The 19,048-nt window shown below is 43.2% G+C and overlaps 1 protein-coding gene across 1 annotated transcript in view; it reads left to right on the top strand.

Annotated features, from left to right (window-relative positions):
- The window catches only part of pigb (phosphatidylinositol glycan anchor biosynthesis, class B), a 38,074-nt gene extending 20,680 nt beyond the window's left edge, over positions 1-17,394 (top strand). Inside the window, exons 5-12 of the mRNA XM_070886723.1 lie at positions 2,134-2,264; positions 5,609-5,749; positions 7,070-7,121; positions 7,778-7,989; positions 10,749-10,813; positions 11,382-11,598; positions 14,809-14,989; positions 15,795-17,394. Coding sequence (XP_070742824.1) covers positions 2,134-2,264; positions 5,609-5,749; positions 7,070-7,121; positions 7,778-7,989; positions 10,749-10,813; positions 11,382-11,598; positions 14,809-14,989; positions 15,795-15,926 — 1,131 coding nt within the window. The 3' untranslated portion in view covers positions 15,927-17,394. The remainder of the gene's footprint in view (positions 1-2,133; positions 2,265-5,608; positions 5,750-7,069; positions 7,122-7,777; positions 7,990-10,748; positions 10,814-11,381; positions 11,599-14,808; positions 14,990-15,794) is intronic.
- Positions 17,395-19,048: the final 1,654 nt, after the last annotated feature.

The raw sequence follows: 19,048 nt of genomic DNA, 5'->3' as shown, positions 1-19,048 counted from the left end.
GTGGGGGAGGGGAGGGGGGGGTGTGGGGGAGGGGAGGGTGGTGTGGGGGGAGGGGAGGGGGGGTGTGGGGGGAGGGGGAGGGGGGGTGTGGGGGGGAGGGGGAGGGGGGTGTGGGGGGAGGGGGGGGGGGTGTGGGGGGAGGGGGAGGGGGGGTGTGGGGGGAGGGGAGGGGGGTGTCGGTGTGGGGGGAGGGAGGGGGGGGTGGGGGAAGGGGGGGTGTGGGGGGAGGGGTGGGTGTGGGGGGAGGGGAGGGGGTGGGGGAGGGGTGGGTGTGGGGGGGGGTGTGGGGGTGTGGATGTGGGGGGTGGGGGGAGGGGGGGTGTGGGGGTGGGGGGGGTGTGGGTGGGGGGTGGGGGGGATGTGGGGGGTGGGGGGGTGGGGGGAGGGGGGGTGTGGATGTGGGGGAGGGGGGGTGTGGATGTGGGGGGTGGGGGGGTGGGGGGAGGGGGGGTGTGGATGTGGGGGGAGGGGGGGTGTGGATGTGGGGGGAGGGGGGGTGTGGGTGGGGGGGTGAGGTGGGGTGTGGGTGGTGGGGGAGGGGGGATGTGGGTGTGGGAGGGGGGATGTGGGTGTGGGTGGGGGGGAGGGGAGGGTGTGGGGGGAGGAGGAGGAGGTGGGGGGTTGGGAGGTGGGGGTTGGGAAGGGGTGGGGGGGGGTGGGAGGTGAGGTGTTGGTAGGGGGGGTGGGGGGGGTTGGTGAGGTGGTGGGGGGGAGGTGGTGAAGGGAGGGGGGAGCGGTGCGGGTGGGGGAGGTGGATGGGGGGGGGGAGAAGTGAGGAGGCGGAGGGAGGTGAGGGGGGGTGAGGGAGGGTGGAGGGGGTCAGGGGAGGGGTGGGGGGAAGCAGGGAGGGAGAGGGAGAGGGGGAGAAGGGAGCGAGGATGGAGGGAGGGAGGGATGGAGGAAGGGAGGGAGGTAAGGAAGGGAGAGAAGGACTTCGGGCTGGATTTACAGGTAGGTGGCGTCAGGTCTCGGGGGGAGGGGGAGGGAGGAGGAGGAGGGGGGGAGGGGGAGGGAGAGGGAGGAGGAGGAGGGGGGGAGGGGGAGGGAGAGGGAGGAGGAGGAGGGGGGGAGGAGGGAGGAGGGGGGGAGGAGGGAGGAGGAGAGGGAGGAGGGGGGGAGGAGGAGAGAGGAGGAGGAGGAGGAGGGGAGGGGGGAGGAGAGTCACGGAGGTCGGGGTGGGTGGGGGGGGTGAAGAGAGAGTCACGGAGGTCGGGGGTGTGTGAAGAGAGAGAGTCGCGGGGGGGGGGGGCGGAGGTCGGGTCGCTGGAGGGGGGGGAAGTGGAGGTCGGGTCGCGGGGGGTGGGGGGGGGGGGGGAGAGCGAGGGTCCAGTCGGGTGGGAAGAGCCTTATTCACGCAGCCCCAGAGAGGCCATTCGGCCAGGGCTAGGGGCTGTGTGCTTCGGGCCCCTCCCACAGTTTTGGGCGCCTGGAGCTACTGCACATGCGCGCCCACTGTAGCGCGCATGTGCAGAGGTCCCGGCACTGTTTTCAGCGCAGGGACCTGGCTCCACCCCCTACAGCTCGTGCTGTGCTGCGCTGCGCCCAGCTCCAGAGGGCCTGCAAGGAGCCGGAGAATAGGTAAGTTTTTTTAAGGCACACTTTGTGGCGCGAGAAACGGGCGTCCAGGTCGCGCAGCCTGAAACTTGAGCCCATTGAACCTATGTTTTGTACAAGGTGATTACAGTCTCGATATAGTAGAAAGCTCTCTACTTAACAGCATAATTACTGTCATGAATTGTGTTTGTTGCAATGGGCTATGAAATCAAAAGTGGTGCATGGGGGGAAGAAAAGGCCAAATATCTTGGTTTCCATAGTCCACACTATGGTAAAAAGAATCCTTTTGTTGTTTCATTTTGTTTATTTCACAACTGTGTATGTCGAAGTTTGTTTTGTGTGTCAGATGCATGGATGGCACCATTTAATGACCGTAATGGGGAATTAAATTGCAACACTAAGGTGTGCATTCAAAACTCCAAACCCCCAAAATAGGGGATTTGCAACCCTTAACTGTATAAAAAAAAAAAAAAAAAAATGTATTTTGTGTATTTAGAAAATTATTTTATGTAAACTTGCGTATCCATACAAATTTTATGAAAGTTTTTTTTAAATCTATCTCTTATTTTCTTCTTCCAGTATTTCTCCCAACTGTGTTCCTGGTTCACCTGGTATTGCAGTACCCGGACTATTACGAATAGTATGGAAGCTGTTCTAACCAGCTTTACACTTTATTACTACCCTTTTCAGGGTACAAAGACTGGGAGTAGGTCAGGAAAATGTTTGCTTATTCTGAACCCTTTTTAAATGCTATTGTATAATTTAGCATAGTATGTTTGTGTTATAGAATGCAAGATTTGTGCTCCTAATGTCCCACACAGATTAGCCTGATCTCAGCTCTACTCTCATGCCAACCTATTGAACAGAGTGCTTTTCCTTAGAGAAAATAGGAGGCGGATTCACTTCCCAACTTTTTTTTTAAAAAGAGTGCTATTGTCCACTGCTATTGAAAATATCATCTGCATGCTCTTTCCTCAAGGGCATGTTTTGTGGACAGGATAAAATGAAGGGTTTATAGAAGATACAAAAAAAGCATCAATTTATAAGAAAAATACAAAGGGAATTACACTGAACTAAGTTTATTGCTGATCAAATATTCTTGTAATCAATTTGTTTACACTGGGGATTCCTGTTCTGGAAGCTAGTCATTATGGAAGACCATAATGGTCTAAAAGGACAAGGGCAGCAGGTACATGGGAACATTACTACCTCCCAAGTTCCCTCCAAGTCACTTGGAAATATATCACTGTTCCTTCATTGTCACATGGCCAAAATACTGGAATTCCTTCCCAAACTGAACTATGGGAGTACCTTCACCATATGACTGCTGCAGTTCAAGAAGGCGGTTCACCACCACCATCTCAAGGGTAATTAGGATTGGGAAATAAATGCCAGCGACATCCACATCTCATGAATGGATTTAAAAACAATGTCCCGGTGACGCATTTATTTTGAGCATTTTGCATAATCAGACATGCATTAGGAATGTGATTGTGAAAAGGTATAATCATTGATGTATTTTGAGTGGGTTTATTTTACAGTCATGTATTTTTTGTATGTGTGAGGGCCATTAATTGGCAAACATAGTATGTGTGATTTGAAAAGTATTGAAAGAACAACTTGAATGCTTTATCACATGATGTGATCCTCGCTTGAGGTTTCTAGGGGATTCTCCAACGGCAAATTGACAAAACCCCAGAGAAATGGTGTAAATGCTAAAAGTGACTGTTTAGAAACATAGAAATCTACAACGCAGAAGGAGGAGGCCATTTCGGCCCATTGTGTCCGCTGCACGGCCCTCGGTCAGCAGCCCTGAAGATTACATATAAACCAATGAACAATGGCGGAAAGGTAAAGAGCACCCAGCCCAACCAGTCCGCCCCACACAACTGCGACACCCCTTACACTGAAACATTCTATACTCCACCGCAAACAGAGCCATGTGATCTCCTGGGAGTGGCAAAAACCAAGTTTAAAAACCCAGGCCAATTGGGGGAAAAAAATCTGGGAAAATTACTCTCCGACTCATCCAGGCGATCGAAACTAGTCCAGAAGATCACTCTGGCCGAATTTGATTCCCTGCAGTACTTACCATCATATCTGCACTGGCCAACAAGAGGATTATCTAGTCTAATCCCAATTACCAGCTCTGGTGCAGGTTATGGCACTTTTAAGTGCCCACCCTTTTAATTGTGGTTAGGGTTTCTGCATCCACCACCCTTCCAGGCAGCGAGTTCCAGATCCCCACAACCCTCTGCGTGAAGATGCCACCTTTAAAATTCCCTCTGAACCTTCCACCAACCACCTTAAAACTCCCTCATAATAGACCCCTCCACCAATGGAAATAGGCTCTTGCTATCCACTTTTTCCAGGCCCCTCAAAATTATGTACACCTCAATGAGGTCTCCTCTCAGCCTCCTCTGTTCCAATGAGAACAAACCCAGCCTATCCAATCTGTCCTCATAACTAAGGTTCTCCATTCCAGGCAGCATCCTAGTAAATCTCCTCTACACCCTCTCTAGTGTAATCATGTCCTGCAGTACTCCAGCTGTGGCCTAACCAGAGTATTATACAATTTAAGCATAACCTCCCTGCTCATGCATTCTATGCCTCAGCCAATAAAGGCAAGCATTCCGTATGCCTTCTTAACTACCTTATCCACCTGGCCTACTTTCAGGGATCTGTGGACAAACACTCCAAGGTCCCTTTGTTCATCTACACTATTAAGTGGCTTACCACTTAATGTGTATACCCTTTCCAATTAGTCCTCCCAAAGTGCATTACCTCACACTCCTCCGAATTAAATTCCGAATTTGCACGGTTTCTACCGATCTTCTCCCTAAGTTACAGTTAGGAGATGAAATGAACCCTATGGAAATTCAGGACTATTGATGGGGACTCATGGGGCTGGATTTTTGAGAGGTTTGCGACCGGGTTTTCGCTGCGATTTAACCCTCCGTGGCGATAACCCGGTTGCAAAGTCCGGGCGAGATCCTCGGGTACCTGTTTGCGGCGGCGCTTCCACGCCGACGTGGAACAACTCTGATTGCGTTTGCGATCGAATTTCAGCATGCACCTGACCCATACGCTGCGCCCTGAACACAAATCAGAAAACCTGCAAAAAAGCTAAGTTAACGCTTTCATTAATTTTTTTGCAGCGATTAATTAGTTAACGGTCTTGTAAATGTTTTTGAAATGTTTTTTGGCATTATCCTCCCCCTCCCAAGGCGCCTCTCTCGCAGCGCTCCCGACCCCGCACTAAAGTTGGCGAGGATCGCGTTTTTGAGCTGAGAACACTTGTGCAACGCCTCCCTTTGCGAGACCCAAATGCCGAAAATTAGGCCTTAAATCGTTAGCACAGCGAAAACATTAATTTTCACTTATCGCTTGCGTATTCACCCCAAAACCCGAAAATCCAGCCCTTGGAGTTTAAAGTCATTACAAGCTCTGTGCAGGAAGTGGTAATATCACTCCCATAAATAATTTGGTTTTCCTCCACTGCTTTCTTTCCACTCCCTTACATTATACTCCTTGCATCTTCACAGTCTAAATTTGTTGAGTTGATATTTTAGTGCACAGACGTCTCTACAGATTCTCATTACAACTTGAGGTTGGTTAGAAGACAGGACCTTCAGTCCACTTCATCCCAGTTTTTTTTCCTGTCCGGACAACACCAGGTGGTTACACTGTGGACTAAATAAAAGTGCGCAGATCAATCTGGATAGAGATTTGAATTTGGGCTCTTAATGAAGAGTCCCACTTCCTAGCATTGTAATTTATTTATTATTTTTTATTTATTTTGCCATTTTTGGGTTAGAGGCCATGGAGTTCAGTTTTTCTCCTTTTGAGGTTTTACTATTGATTAATATCTCTCCTCGAGAGAAGAAATAAAAGTCCCTTGAAAAATTGGTCTTTATTTTTTTGTTCTGCACAAATCACTGTACCTTTTGTGCGATGACGTGTCTATAGTAATGCCATTTTGTTTTTGTGATAACATTTAAGGGCAGCTTTAAGCAGATCTCATTGTGTCTGTTTTTATATTTTCTATCTGCAGTTCAAAATATCTGGCTCTGACTGCTTTTGCAGTTGTTGTGCGCCCCACTGCTGTTATCCTTTGGCTGCCACTGCTATTTTCACATTTCTGGCAGGAACTGAAGAAACTGGATCTACTCTTGCACAAATGTCTACCAGTTGGGTACGTACAAAAGGGGGGAGGATTTTGTCCCATATCAGTCCAGACTTTACAATTTCAGACAAACCAATTCTGTATTTTCTGCTGTTGAATACTATTTGCAACCAGCAACTAGATTACTTTACTGCAGATTCCCTGCATTTGCATTTCACGTCAGGATCAGTTTGTTGAGGAACAGAAAGGAGAAAAAATTAAAACACTAACTGTAAATTATTAGTTGTAAAATGTCAAGTAGGGAGCAGTTTGGCTCTGATCTAGATAAAGATTAGTGGTAAAGCAGTACAGTGCCTCCCATGATTCTGGAATCAACTCACAAAACACTATTGCTGGCATGAGTTGCATTCCCATTTCATATCCACACCATCCAATGTTGGTGGCTCTGTTATTGCTGACTTGCCTGGTTAATAGGGTATAACCCGGAAATGCAGGATGACTATGTTGTCTGCTCTTGGAAAGTAGGTGAAGAGGATGGGTTGAGGCAGAGATATGGCATTAACAGGAACAGCAAGCAATTTCCCACCAATATTTCAAATCAAGTTTGTTTCATGTTCATACTGAGGATTATAGTTCCTGCCTGGACATTCTGGGACTTGACTCCCAGATAACCCTGACATGAGCAGGGATTTCATTTTGGACTTGATGGAAATTACCCAATGCACAGGTATGCTTAGGATTCCAGCTCCCACCGCCTAGGAGGATTGCCTCAAGTACTTTTTGAGAGAATCTGGGTCAGCTGTGCATTAGTCTCGTCCTAAGAGGCGCTCTTGATCCCTGAGGAATCATTGTTTACAGAGCTTGTGGCAAACTCCTCTGTAATTTTTCACGCACAAAACAGAGAAAATCCTCAATGCAGGACCAGGTCTCAGCTGCTCCTGTAAAGGAGTCTGGAGGGTTGTTTAGCTGGGACAGACAATTGTATCTAACATGCGGTGGCAGAGATGTTAGGATGTAGAATCATGTTTCTGATTTTCTGTGTAATGTTCCCACTTTTGGATGTTTTGAGGTGGGGACAGATGTGGGTGGGAGGCTGTTTCCATTGCAGGTTGTGTGCCATTCCTTGTTGATGCTACCAGTCTTCTACCAATATTGTTCTTTTGCACAATTCTCAACAGTTGGTTAGAGTGGCTTAAGCTGACTCATTCATTCTTCGTGGCACAGCCAAGATCATGAACTTTTTGTGCAGAGGAAATCGGGATGGAAATGTGTGTCCTCCAACGCTGAGGCTATGTGTTGGTGTGCCAGTTATTTTTAAGAGAAACCTAATAATTTTTTTCCTAAAAGATGAAATTTATTCCCGCTATGAATATGGTGTTTATTTTACAGGTGCTTAACACTTGGGATTTCTCTGATCATTGACCGAATATTTTATGGTGAGGTAGGGTGGTTTTTCATATTTTTGATTGGTCTTTCAAAAGCTACTGTTGAGCTGCGTAACACAACTATGGTAGTGTGGCTAGCCTACGATAAAGCCACTGGCCTGGCCTACTTTGGAGCAAATTGTAATGTGTTGAGCATCTTATTTTTAATAGATCTGGTGCCTGTTATTTTCAGCTTTATAGATTAAATAATTTTTTGCTTTATTTTTTTAAAAAAACACTCTCAAATTGCTAAGTCTTCTGCTTCAACAAAGCAAACAAAGTAGTGCTCTTAATCTGGCTGCCAGTGCATAAAGGTAGTTAGTGAAGGGATTACTGTCCATTAGTTTCATTGATTCGTTTATAAATGCTAACTGTTCAGTTGTGTATCTATGTAAAATGATGATTCTGTACCACTCATTTCTTTTCCTAGCATTTATATATCTTTTTAAAAAAAAAAAAATCAATGAAGCTGTTTGGATTCAGAAATGTACATAATATGGTACCCCAGTTTTGAAGAAAACATTCTAGGGTAGGGCTACCTAAGATATTTGCCTTTTATCCCCTGTTGATAATATCTATGTTGTTATCTTGTTCCATTTACAACAGCCATAACAGAATATGGTGCCAATTTACATTTTGTTCCTGTCATGCTTTGCTTTTTTCACTCTTTCAGTGGGTTATGGTTCAATGGAATTTCCTCAGATTTAACGTGATTCAGAACATGGGAGCATTCTATGGTGCACACTCGTGGCACTGGTACTTCACTCAGGGATTTCCTGTTATCATGGGAACACATTTGCCCTTCTTCATTCATGGATGTCTGTTGGTGCCCAGGAAGTACAGAGTTTTACTAATAGCGGTGATGTGGACCCTCGTGGTGTATAGGTGTGTACCATTCAGATTAGGGCTCTCTGTGTAAAGTCTAATAGCTATCTGGGATTGAAGGCAGGACTAGAATCCTAATCATTGGTTTGAAACTATTTCAATCTTGAGGTTTTACAGATATTGCAGTCCTGAGCTAAGATTCAACCTTATAACTCCCTCCTTGCTCTCTGATTTTGTTTCTGTAACCACCTTCAGTGGAGTTGCTGCTTTTGTGAAATACTCTGACAGCTAAGAGAAGCACAATATGATCTCCACAAGAAGGTATTAAAGGTGCCTGTTGTTAATGCAAGTTCAATAGAATTCTTTTTCCGAGAAATTCTTTGTCCAGTTTAATATTTGTGTGTAGGTGAAGCTGCATAATCTCACAAATAGGCATTCATAAGTTATTGCCCTATGCAAAAAAATATTTGTTTTTATCCTGTTTATTTACAGATATACCACTTAATGTGATGCTGCAAACCAATCATCATCATAGGCAATCCCTCGGGGTCGAGGATGACTTGCTTCCACACTAAAAATGAGTACTTGGGTGACTGATTAACTCATTTTAAACGGTGGAAGATGCCTGTGCGTGAATTCTTTTAACGTGGAGTAGCTGTTGCACACCAGCCACCACACGGGGTTGACAGAGCAAGGTCTTGGTCCAGTGGCAAGGGGATCCAAAACGATTGGAGACCAGGCTTCGCCGCATGTGCCAATACATATACACAAACTCAAATATACTCCTACTGTCCTCCTTCCTTCCTTCTTCCCACAGGTCCGCTCTCTACATGGAATTCATAGTACACAATGTGAGCCTCACGACCTTACAGCCTCGCTTATTGGCCCGTGCTGCGCCTTCCCTTGGTCTTGTCCACGCTGCTCCACCTCTGGGTTCCAATAAGATGCAAACCAATAAGGTGTAAATCTCTCCTTTCTGATTTAAAGTTTTCCTGTTTCTCCTCCCTCCAATTCTTACTTAAATAGTTGTTTCCCGATCTGGGAACACATGAAGTGAAAGCAAGATTTGGCTACACTGAACGATAGAAGCTTACAGCACAGAACGATTAAAGACAAGACCACTATCCTAATCATGGGTTTCCAAACTATTTGACCCAAAATGTCTCTACCAGGTTTTTGCTAGAGCAATCCATAACTAATCTTTCTGCCCCTGCTGTCTTCCCATAGCCTTTGTATCCTCCTCTCTTTCAGCTATTTATCTACTTTTCTCTTATAATATGCACTGTTCATAATGTAGAAGAATTTGTTGTTTTGAGACTTACTGCACAAATTTAGAATTAGAAATGTAAGGACAGGTTGAGGAGTTACTGTAGATACTTGCTACATAAAGGTGATAATTAGGAGGTAGCTTTACATGAAAACGCATTACTGTCTTTCCTCCTCTTCACAACCATTAGTCTCCAATGTTTTAGTATTAAAAAAAGAAAATAAAGAAATACTTGCATTTATAGCACATCTTTTACAACCTAAAATGCTTTGGAACCAATAAAGTACTTTGGAAGTGTAGCCACTGTTGCAATATAGGAAATGCTTCAGCCAATTTGAGCACAACATGGTCCCATGAACAGCGATTAAATAGATAAAACAGATAAATCTGGTTATGTGTTGTTTGAGGAATAAATGTTGACCAGCACTCTGGGAGAACTCCCCTGCTCTTCATTGAATAGTATCATGGGTTCTTTTACATCCATTTGAGAGGGTAGACAGGGACTCGGTTTAACTTCTCACCTGGAAGACTCCACCTCCAACAATGCAGCACTCCTTCAGTACTGCACTGAAGTGTCAGCGTAGATTATGTGCTCAAATCTCTGGAGAGCAACTTGAACCTACAGCCTTCTGGCTCAGAGTTGAGAGTGCTACCACTGAGCTACAGCAGTTTTAAACACAGTTCTACCTTTGCAGGGTAGTGAAAGTGGAGAAGTTCCTTCACTTTCTTCACCACCTGCACCCTCCCCCACATTATGAAAATAAAATGATTTGGGTAGTGTGTGCTCTTGGCACTGGCAAAAGCCCAATTGGGCATCATGACTCGGCTGGTGCTGGAGCCATATATTGGGCACTGTGTGGCTAAATTGACCTACTAAGACGTAGTTATAACGGGTAACCTACTGTAGTGAATAATCATTCTGTGAGAGCAGGCATGCAAGCAGTTCTCTGCTTTGAAGCAGACACTAGGAGGTACAGGAGTGGTTGAGTTGATTACTTCTTCCCCTTCGCTCACTGCCTCGCTCAATCTGGATGTTGTGGAGAAATTGACATTTGGGGATAAAAACAGAAAATGCTGGAAATACTTAGCAGATCAGGCAGCATCCGATAAGGGGTTATGGGGAGCGGGCAGGGAAGTGGACCTGAGTCCATAATCGGATCAGGCATGATTGTATTAAATGACGGAGCAAGCTCGAGAGGTCGTATGGCCTACTCCTGCTCCTATTTCTTATGTTCTTATTAGAGATAAATAGTTAATGTTTCAGGTCGATGACCCTTTGTTAGAACTAGCGAAAGGCTCTCGACCTGAAATGTTAACTCTGTTTCTCTCTCCACAGATACTGCCTGACCTGCTGAGTATTTGTAGCATTTTCTGTTTTTATTTCAGATTCCAGCATCTGCAATATTTTGCTATTGTATTGATATTTGGGGAAATGTGTGGCACAGCATGCTGATGCACTGACATATAGCATTACCAGGTATGCACATGCATACTTTCAAATATCACCTCTTGAATACCTACATTTAAAAAATATATATATTCTTTATTACAGTTTCTTAAGCCACAAGGAATTCAGATTTATTTATCCAGTAATGCCTCTCTGCATGGTGTTTTGTGGTAAGTATCCTCTTGCTAATTCGACCTCAAATAAGTAACCCACTTGACTTGTGTAACTGTTGCTGTTTAGATTTTAAAACAAAATATCTTCAATTAAAAATGTTTTCCACATGAAATACTTGGCTTTGAAAAATGTAGAATGGATGAGCATTTTTACGATTTTTAAAAGGAAAAATGCTTTTGAATGCTTGTTTCATGTTTTTAAAAAGATATATCTCTTTGACTTCAGCCTGTTTATTTCCAGAGGCAGTTTGATGCAGATATTTGTAACTCTTCCCTGTTGTGACATTATGAATTAGTACTTTATATGGTTTTATATTTCAACTTTCTAACTCGGGTATTGTTGAAATACTCTGAAATTATGCAATTTGTAACTAAAATTTGAATATAAATCTGGTAAATTGCATAACCTATACAAAAGTATGCACTTAACTGGAATAAATAGTTGAAGTTATTTACTCCTGTTTTATGTACAGAAAATGTTATAGGCTTTAGATTTCTTTACATTGGTATTCACTTAAGTAGAGTCGTGTAATAAATGCTTAGTTTCATTCCCTTTTCTGTATAGGCTACTCATTGGCTAATTTGAAAGCATGGAAGAAGCCGGCAGTCTGTTTTCTGCTTTCTTCTAATGTATGCCTAGTTCTGTATACTGGCTTAATTCACCAGCGTGGAACACTGGATGTGATGCAGCATGTTCAACAACTCTGTAAGGACACTCTGCCGGAGAGAGACGAGCCCTCCTTGTTCTTCCTAATGCCCTGCCATTCAACACCATTCTACAGGCATGTTAAGTATTATGCAAAAACAGCTAATATAGAAAGGGAGAGACTACATCTGTATGGGGTTGTAAACCCCTACACATGTATACCAAAGCTTTGCGATATTGGATGCTAGTAAGGTCCGAGTTAGAGGGAGGGACTCATTTTCCATCAAAGTCTGTGACATCTGAACACACATGTGAAGATAACCTGGGAGCAAAAGTTCTGATTTGTGATCTGTATGCACTGTATGTTCATTCTGGATGGATGAACTGCGATGGGGGAATGGCTTTACTAATTGCATTTATCGTCTGATTTTGTGACGTAGGAGAATGAAGCTGCGTTTAAAACAATACAGCTTCAAATAGCCATCACTTTGCTGTAGTCCTAAAAATACAAAGACACTATTTATTTGGTAAAGACTGGTGGTAGAATGGGTTGTAAGTTTGATATTCACCCTCTATTTCTTTAGATAGTTCTCTTATAGTGCATGCGATCCGGTTCTCATTCTAATTTTAGAAGAACTGTAAAGTTGGCAATAATGCCCTCTAGTAATTGCGAGAATCGTGTTACAGCCATGTAATCACCTGATCGTCTCTCTCAGAATAAAGATGGATATTATTTTTCCCCTTCTTCACTTTCCCTCCCACCAACCCCATCCAAAGCCCAGTTCTTGCACTATTGTATGATGGAATCTATAAAATTAATGCTGATCTTCAGCAAATACAGTTGTGTAACTTGTATGTTTTGTTTAAAATTTTAAATGCAAACGTTGAGTGTCAGTGTTAGCTCAGTGGTAGAACTCTTGCCCCTGAATCAGAAGGTTGTGGGTTGAAGCCCCACTCCAGAAACTTGAACACGTAATCTAGGCTGACACTTTAGTGCAGTGCTGAGGGGAGTGTTGCACTGTCTGACATACCGTCTTTCGGATCAGACGTTAAACTGAGACCCTGTCTGCCCTCTCAGGTGGACTTACTATTTGAAGAAGAGCAGGGGTATTCTTGTGTTCTGGCCAATATTTATTTCTCAACCAACATCTTATTGCTGGTTGTGGGATCTTGCTGTGTGCAAGTTAACTGCTGCATTTTCCTGCATTACAACAGTGACTACACTTCAGAAAAGTACTTCATTAGCTGTGAAATGCTTTGGTACATTCTGAAGTACTGTATCAATTCAAGTTATTTTATTCTTTCAGTGCCATATTGGAAATTTGACTGGATGTATTGGAAATGATGTACGGTCTGTCGCTCCCTGGCCATTAATCTAATTGACGTACTTTTTATGTAGCCAGTGGTTTATTTTTTGGAGTGACTGCTGCCAACGACCGGAAGCTGCGTAGAAGCGTACTGCACATTAATTCTTTTTTTTTTTCCAAAGAGCATTTTTGAAGCAGCCCATTCCCTCCTGGAATTTTTCCTTCGGAGTGACTGCTGCCATGCTCAGTGCCAGTATTTGTGTATAGTAAAGACATTCATCATCATCATAGGCAGTCCCTTAGAATCGAGGAAGACTTGCTTCCACTCCTGAAGTGAGTTCTTTGGTGGCTGAACAGTCCAATACGAGAGTTGGGGTTGTCCATGAGGGTCCTGACGTTCCAGGTCCCGAACTTCATGTTAACGGAGTGGAAGATGCCTGTGCGTGAGTTCTTTTAACGTGGGGTGGTCGTTGCACACCGGCTACCACACGGTCTTAGCTGAGCTAGGTCTTGATCCAGTGGCAAGGGGGTCCAAGACGACTGGAGACCAGGCACTGCTATATGGGCCTAGTTGCCTACGGCGAGATGTTGGCCATAGGCTCGGCGCTGGGTAGCGCCCTTGGCCAACTAGAGCATTATGGAAACCCTGCCTGAACATCAATGTAAAGTCAAACAAAACTATGTCTGATTCAGGGTTTCCAGTCATTTTACCACAGTGGCATTTCAACCGTTGTAAATGATTCTATTCCACGTATAGTTTAAAACTGAAACCTCTTTTGTTCAAACATCCCGTATGGAGGTTCAACGCTGACATATACTAGTTTCTGTATTGTAACTTCTATGTAATTATTTTCAAATACTCATCAAGAAACATTATCATTGAGAAAAAGAATTCTAGCTGCATTTTGCTAGCAAAGGATGAAAGTGGCAAAAACCCAGAAAGTAATGCGTTTACAGAAACTTGAAACCTGATACCGGAGAGGCTTGAGCATTCTTAATACTAATGGGCATGTGCTGAACACCTTTCAGGCCAAAGAGCTCCATCACATCCATTGGCTCTTCATATCTACCACTATGTCATTCCCAGTGAAGAATGTGGGCAAATGAGTGGACTTGATCTTGTCATTAGAAGGTGCTGAAAACCTGTCCAGAGTGACTCACCTCCTACTTAGACTGTTTTGTAATTTTGGAGCATTTGACCAGAGGAAATGGAATGAACAGGATATTGGGCCTACTACAAATGCATCTCCAGTCAGTTAAAGGGGGCTTGATAAGGTGAATGCAAAGAGGATGTTTCCACTGATAGGGGAGACTAGAACTAAGGGGCATAATCTTAGAATAAGGGACCGCCGATTTAAAACTGAGATGGGGAGGAATTTCTTCTCAGAGGGTTGTAAATCTGTGGAATTCGCTGCCTCAGAGAGCTGTGGAAGCTGGGTCATTGAATAAATTTAAGACAGAGATAGACAGTTTCTTAACCGATAAGGGAATAAGGGGTTATGGGTAGCAGGCAGGGAAGTGGACCTGAGTCCATGATCGTATTAAATGGTGGAACAGGCTCGAGGGGCCGTATGACTTAATCCTTATGTTCTTATTAACTGTAAAGTGGAGAGAACCAGTCAAGGAAATGGTGATAAGTCCAGATTGCATACACTTCCAATGTAACCCCAAAGTCACATTATCCAAAAAATACAGGAGAACCATCATATTTCAAAGAGAAAATACAGACCTTCTATTCATAAATGGCTGGTCCTGCCTAAAGCGCTGTAATCTTTAAAAACAAATCCCTAATGAGAACTACTTTATTATCTACTTCTTCATGGAAATGGAAAGAAAATTGCAGGGCTGCTCATCAAGGTATTGGCAGAGATCTGGAGTAGGTCTGCAGCTCATTCTTACAGCTGGAAAAGTCACTTGATGTGGGGAGACAAAATAAGGCAGGCAAGAAGGAAATAATTCATACCAAATACTTATTCTCAGTAATTGTGCAGTGCATGAAGCTTGCCTGTCTCACTTAATTCTTTCTCATTTCTCCACAGCCATGTTCACTGCCCAATAAAAATGCACTTTCTGGAATGTCCTCCAGACCTGACTGGAAATAATAGCTATGTTGATGAAGCTGACTTGTTTTTTGAAGAGCCACTTAAGTGGCTGAACATAAGATTTTCTGGTCAAGCCTCCCTTCCTACTCACCTAATATTTTATAATGTAATGGAACAGGTATGTTTGTATGCATATATATTATTTGCCAACTTACCAATGGCGACTTGTTCCAAGGTCATTGGCTGTGCCCCTCCTGATCTAGCTATGGAATGGTGTGGGATGGCTTGATGATGATATTTGTTTTCCTCTTATAGGCATCACTTCCTAATGATGGTGGGGTGGGGTTGGGTTGTAGTGTTACAAATCGAAAGGTATGCATACCTTTCTATACTATACTATACATATAGTATAGAATCTTGCCAGCAGGCTCATTTTTGGAAGATCCTTTGGTTTTGGTGCTTTTTGAGTTCAGGAGTGGGGAATGGTTAGAAATAACTGAGGCTTGATGATATGAAGGCTCAGTGCCACTTTTCATGGCATAACTGAGACTGATGTGAAAAATCACAGCCCAAAACACAGAATCTTTCAGCTGCATTTTTTTTAATTTAAGAATAGTTTTTTCTCTCCTTCCTTTGCTATTTAAATTGCAGCCTTGACTTATACTATAAATGTGACTGTTCTGAAATCAGGGTGAAGCAGGTCCCATTGACTGAGCGGCAGTGAGGAAAGATTTGCAGCACAGCCTATCCTGTCCTTTCAACTAAAATAGGGGAGCATGGAAGTGGGGAAATTAAGAGGAAGTGTATTAAAAGAAATTAACCTTTTATAGATTCGTTGTTTGTAAATCTTCAAGTCAAGCCAACGAGCATTAAAGAGTAAAATGCGAGTGTATTTGTTGACCATAAATTTGAACAAATAGAGTTAAATCTGCTACAGTTTTAAGCATTTTCTAACCTGGAGATTTTTTTCTTTCTCATCAAAGAAAATAGAACCATTCCTAATGACCAGAAACTACGTGAAAACGACAATACTTTTTCACACTCATGTACCAGATGGCCGAATAGGAAGTCACATTCATGTATATGAAAGAGAAAAAAAGATGGATGATAGATGATTTTTGTAACCTGTAAACTTGTATATAAATGTATCTACTATCTCAACTGTTTTATAAATGTGTTCCCGCCCCTCAAAATTTGATGTCTTTATCTGTGTTTCTGGACAATCAAGTTGATGTCCCATGGTATCTGTGTAACTGTACAATGGGAGGCATTGCAGGGAAAATGCCCTGTAAATTGCCTAAAATGTGTTCTCAAAATGAAGTTTCAGCTTAAAGGTAGCCACACACTATGGAGTCAGTAGTTAAACTGAATGCTGGGAAATTTAACTTATTAAAACTATGAAGATATTTATTGGAACAGAACATTCCTTGCCAGTGATAAGATGGCCAATATTAGGACTAAGCTCAGGAATAGCTTGCTAATGGGGCATAAAAATGCCATGCCTTATTTGTTCCTGTGTAGGAACGTTTATTAAGAAATTATTGAGAAGTTATAGGAGTGAAAATGGGACCTGGTATGTCTAGGTATCTATGCTTTATTAACTTTGTCATCTTTCAGGAACTTGTGTGACTGTTAAAAATGATTGACACCATAAAAGGTGAACCTTTCTACTACACGAGACACTCGGATTAGTCAATTCAATGGAGGTATATAAGCAGGTGCTTGGCACATCTCTTGCAGATTCTCTTTGTCTACATTAGATTATCTTTGCTAGTTAGATTCTCTGACGTCTCTAGTCATCTTCTCTAATAATCTTAACCTAGCAGATATAGGGCTGAAAATTAGGTACCGTCCCCAAAGCTGCGAGGCGGGACTTCCTGTGCCAGGTGCAGAAATCCCACCCCGCAAGCTATATTGGGCTTACCGACCCCAAGAGGAAATGGAGCGCAAAATCTCGCACTTCCTCTCAGGGGACGGACCGAGATGCAAAGCAACGCAAATTTTCTAGTGCTACGCGGAGGGATGCGTAACATTGGTGGGAAGACAGGGCCCTCCCTTTCCATTAAAGGGGAGGGCCAAACTGCCAACTCTACAGGAGGGAGGAGGGGCCATCGCTGGACCATCAGGTAGTGGGGTGCCGTGGCAACAGCCCGGCACTCAAGCGGAGTGCCAGGCTGCAAGATCGTGGCACGGACCCCATGAAATGCAGTAAAGAAGGCTGCCATTTAGAAGTAAGTCGGCCATTTAAAAAACATTTCAGCACCGGGCCTCCCCTTTAATTTTTTCCCCACGAGCGGCCTACAGCCCGTGAAGCTGTCGTGGTTCTTTTGTCTCATCATCCTTTTTGTCTCTTAATCTCTCATGCCTTCCACCATATCACAAACCTTCCCTTTTGTTCTTTCCCCCCCTCCCCTTTCCCTGCCGCTACACTTGCTTAAAAACCTGTTGCATCTTTTTCCAGTTCTGACGAAGGGTCACCGACCTGAAACGTTAACTCTGTTTCTCTCTCCATAGATGCTGCCTGACCTCCTGAATATTTTCAGCATTTTCTGTTTTTACTTAATTGTACAAATTGTCTGATATCAAGGAAGGTGAGAGTTAAGCCAGTTCGCTTATGTACACTTACTCATTTGTCAAGTGGAATGGAGGATCCGAGTGGAACAGATAGCCTCGCCAACATTAACTTGATATTCCAGAAACGAATACTGGCATCCCAGGGGATGGAAGAACATCAACCCAACCGCGCTGCTCATATGGACATGGGTGTAGAAACTCCGGAAACATTGCCGATCACCAACATATAGACTGTAATCTATTCAATAGGCTGGCTTTGCAATGATCTTAGTGAGCTAAATCATTAGCTATCTAAGTAGTTAATCCTAAATTAATCTCACCAATTTGCAGTAGTCTCAGACACAATTCAACTATGATTTAAAATTCAGCAATCCAGTTAAATGCTGAATCAGTGATACACTGAGCTGCCTTTACAAACTCTTATTAATTCATAAAGTAACGATTAATTGTGTTCTTCCAATTGCTAGGTAACCCTGTTTATAACTTAATTATTTATAAACTCGGTATTTAAATTTAAGTAGTGATAATTAAGATCTTGTAAATAAATAATTGTTAATGCACAACTTATTGTCTGATTTCTTTGATTTGGCAAGCAAGGGTTAATTCATTCACTCCAGCTTGCAGGCATTCTAATTGATGGTTGGTAAGATAAACAAAATTCAATTTGAACTGGATGACACATTCGGTGAACCAAATTAAGGCATCATTCGTTCCTAGACCTAAGCTGGACAGTTAAACCCCAAACGGTTCCTTGGTGAGGTGTTATGGCAAAGGGGGTTAATAATTCGTCTAATTCATTGATGTATATTTGTCGGGATTCCAAACCCAGAGATCTTACAATATGGGTTGACCAACTGCTTTAGTTTCACTTCCCTTCGGGAGAAAGTGTCTTTTTTGTGTTGTCTATATCCTTGTCGTCTCTCTTCACACCAGAAAAGGTGGACTGTGGGTTGCAGTCCCCTTTGTGGCATGGTTGCCTCTTATAGGGAAGGGTGGGGATATAAATCGTGGAATAAAGCAAAGCATTTCCCTAATTCTCAGAGCCAAAGGCCAAATTTTTAAAAATCCAGTATTGTCCTTTTGATTGAATTCCAGTCAAGCATTACAAGGTAAACATTCATAAATGTGATGAATATTGAAAATAATGAAGTGTCACCTTAAATCCAAACAGGAGCCTTGCCCCGGTAGCACTGAGAAATTATCTTTTCATCGATTAGGTTACAAAACTTTTGAAATATTACTGACTTTTGTAATTCTACTGACTTTTTAAAATGTAATTCAGCATATTTCTTTTTGAGATAAACTTTGGACCTGACCCATAGAGATTGTGATTGAGTTTATATTTTCTCCAAATAGGAAATTGTTGGTATGTTTGAGGTGCATCAAGCATTGTTAATTGTCTGAAACTCTTTTGAGTTAACCTGCAAAAACATAAAACATTAAAACCATGCCACCCGACCTGGGTGACACAGCAGACATTTTCAAGGCCCCTTTTTTTTTTGGTTTTTGGTTTTTTTTTTGGGGCGCTAAAATCAAATTTTTCCAGTGCCCCCTATAAAAGGGGAGGGGGACACTAAAAGCACCGGCAATGAAAACAAATTAAACTTTAAATGTAACCCTGTCATGTTCCAGCTGAGCATCCTCAACTCTGGGGGACTGCTTA

Source organism: Pristiophorus japonicus, chromosome 8, assembly GCF_044704955.1.
Source record: "Pristiophorus japonicus isolate sPriJap1 chromosome 8, sPriJap1.hap1, whole genome shotgun sequence".
Taxonomy (NCBI): domain Eukaryota; kingdom Metazoa; phylum Chordata; class Chondrichthyes; family Pristiophoridae; genus Pristiophorus; species Pristiophorus japonicus.
This window is presented reverse-complemented; position numbering and strand designations above follow the sequence as displayed.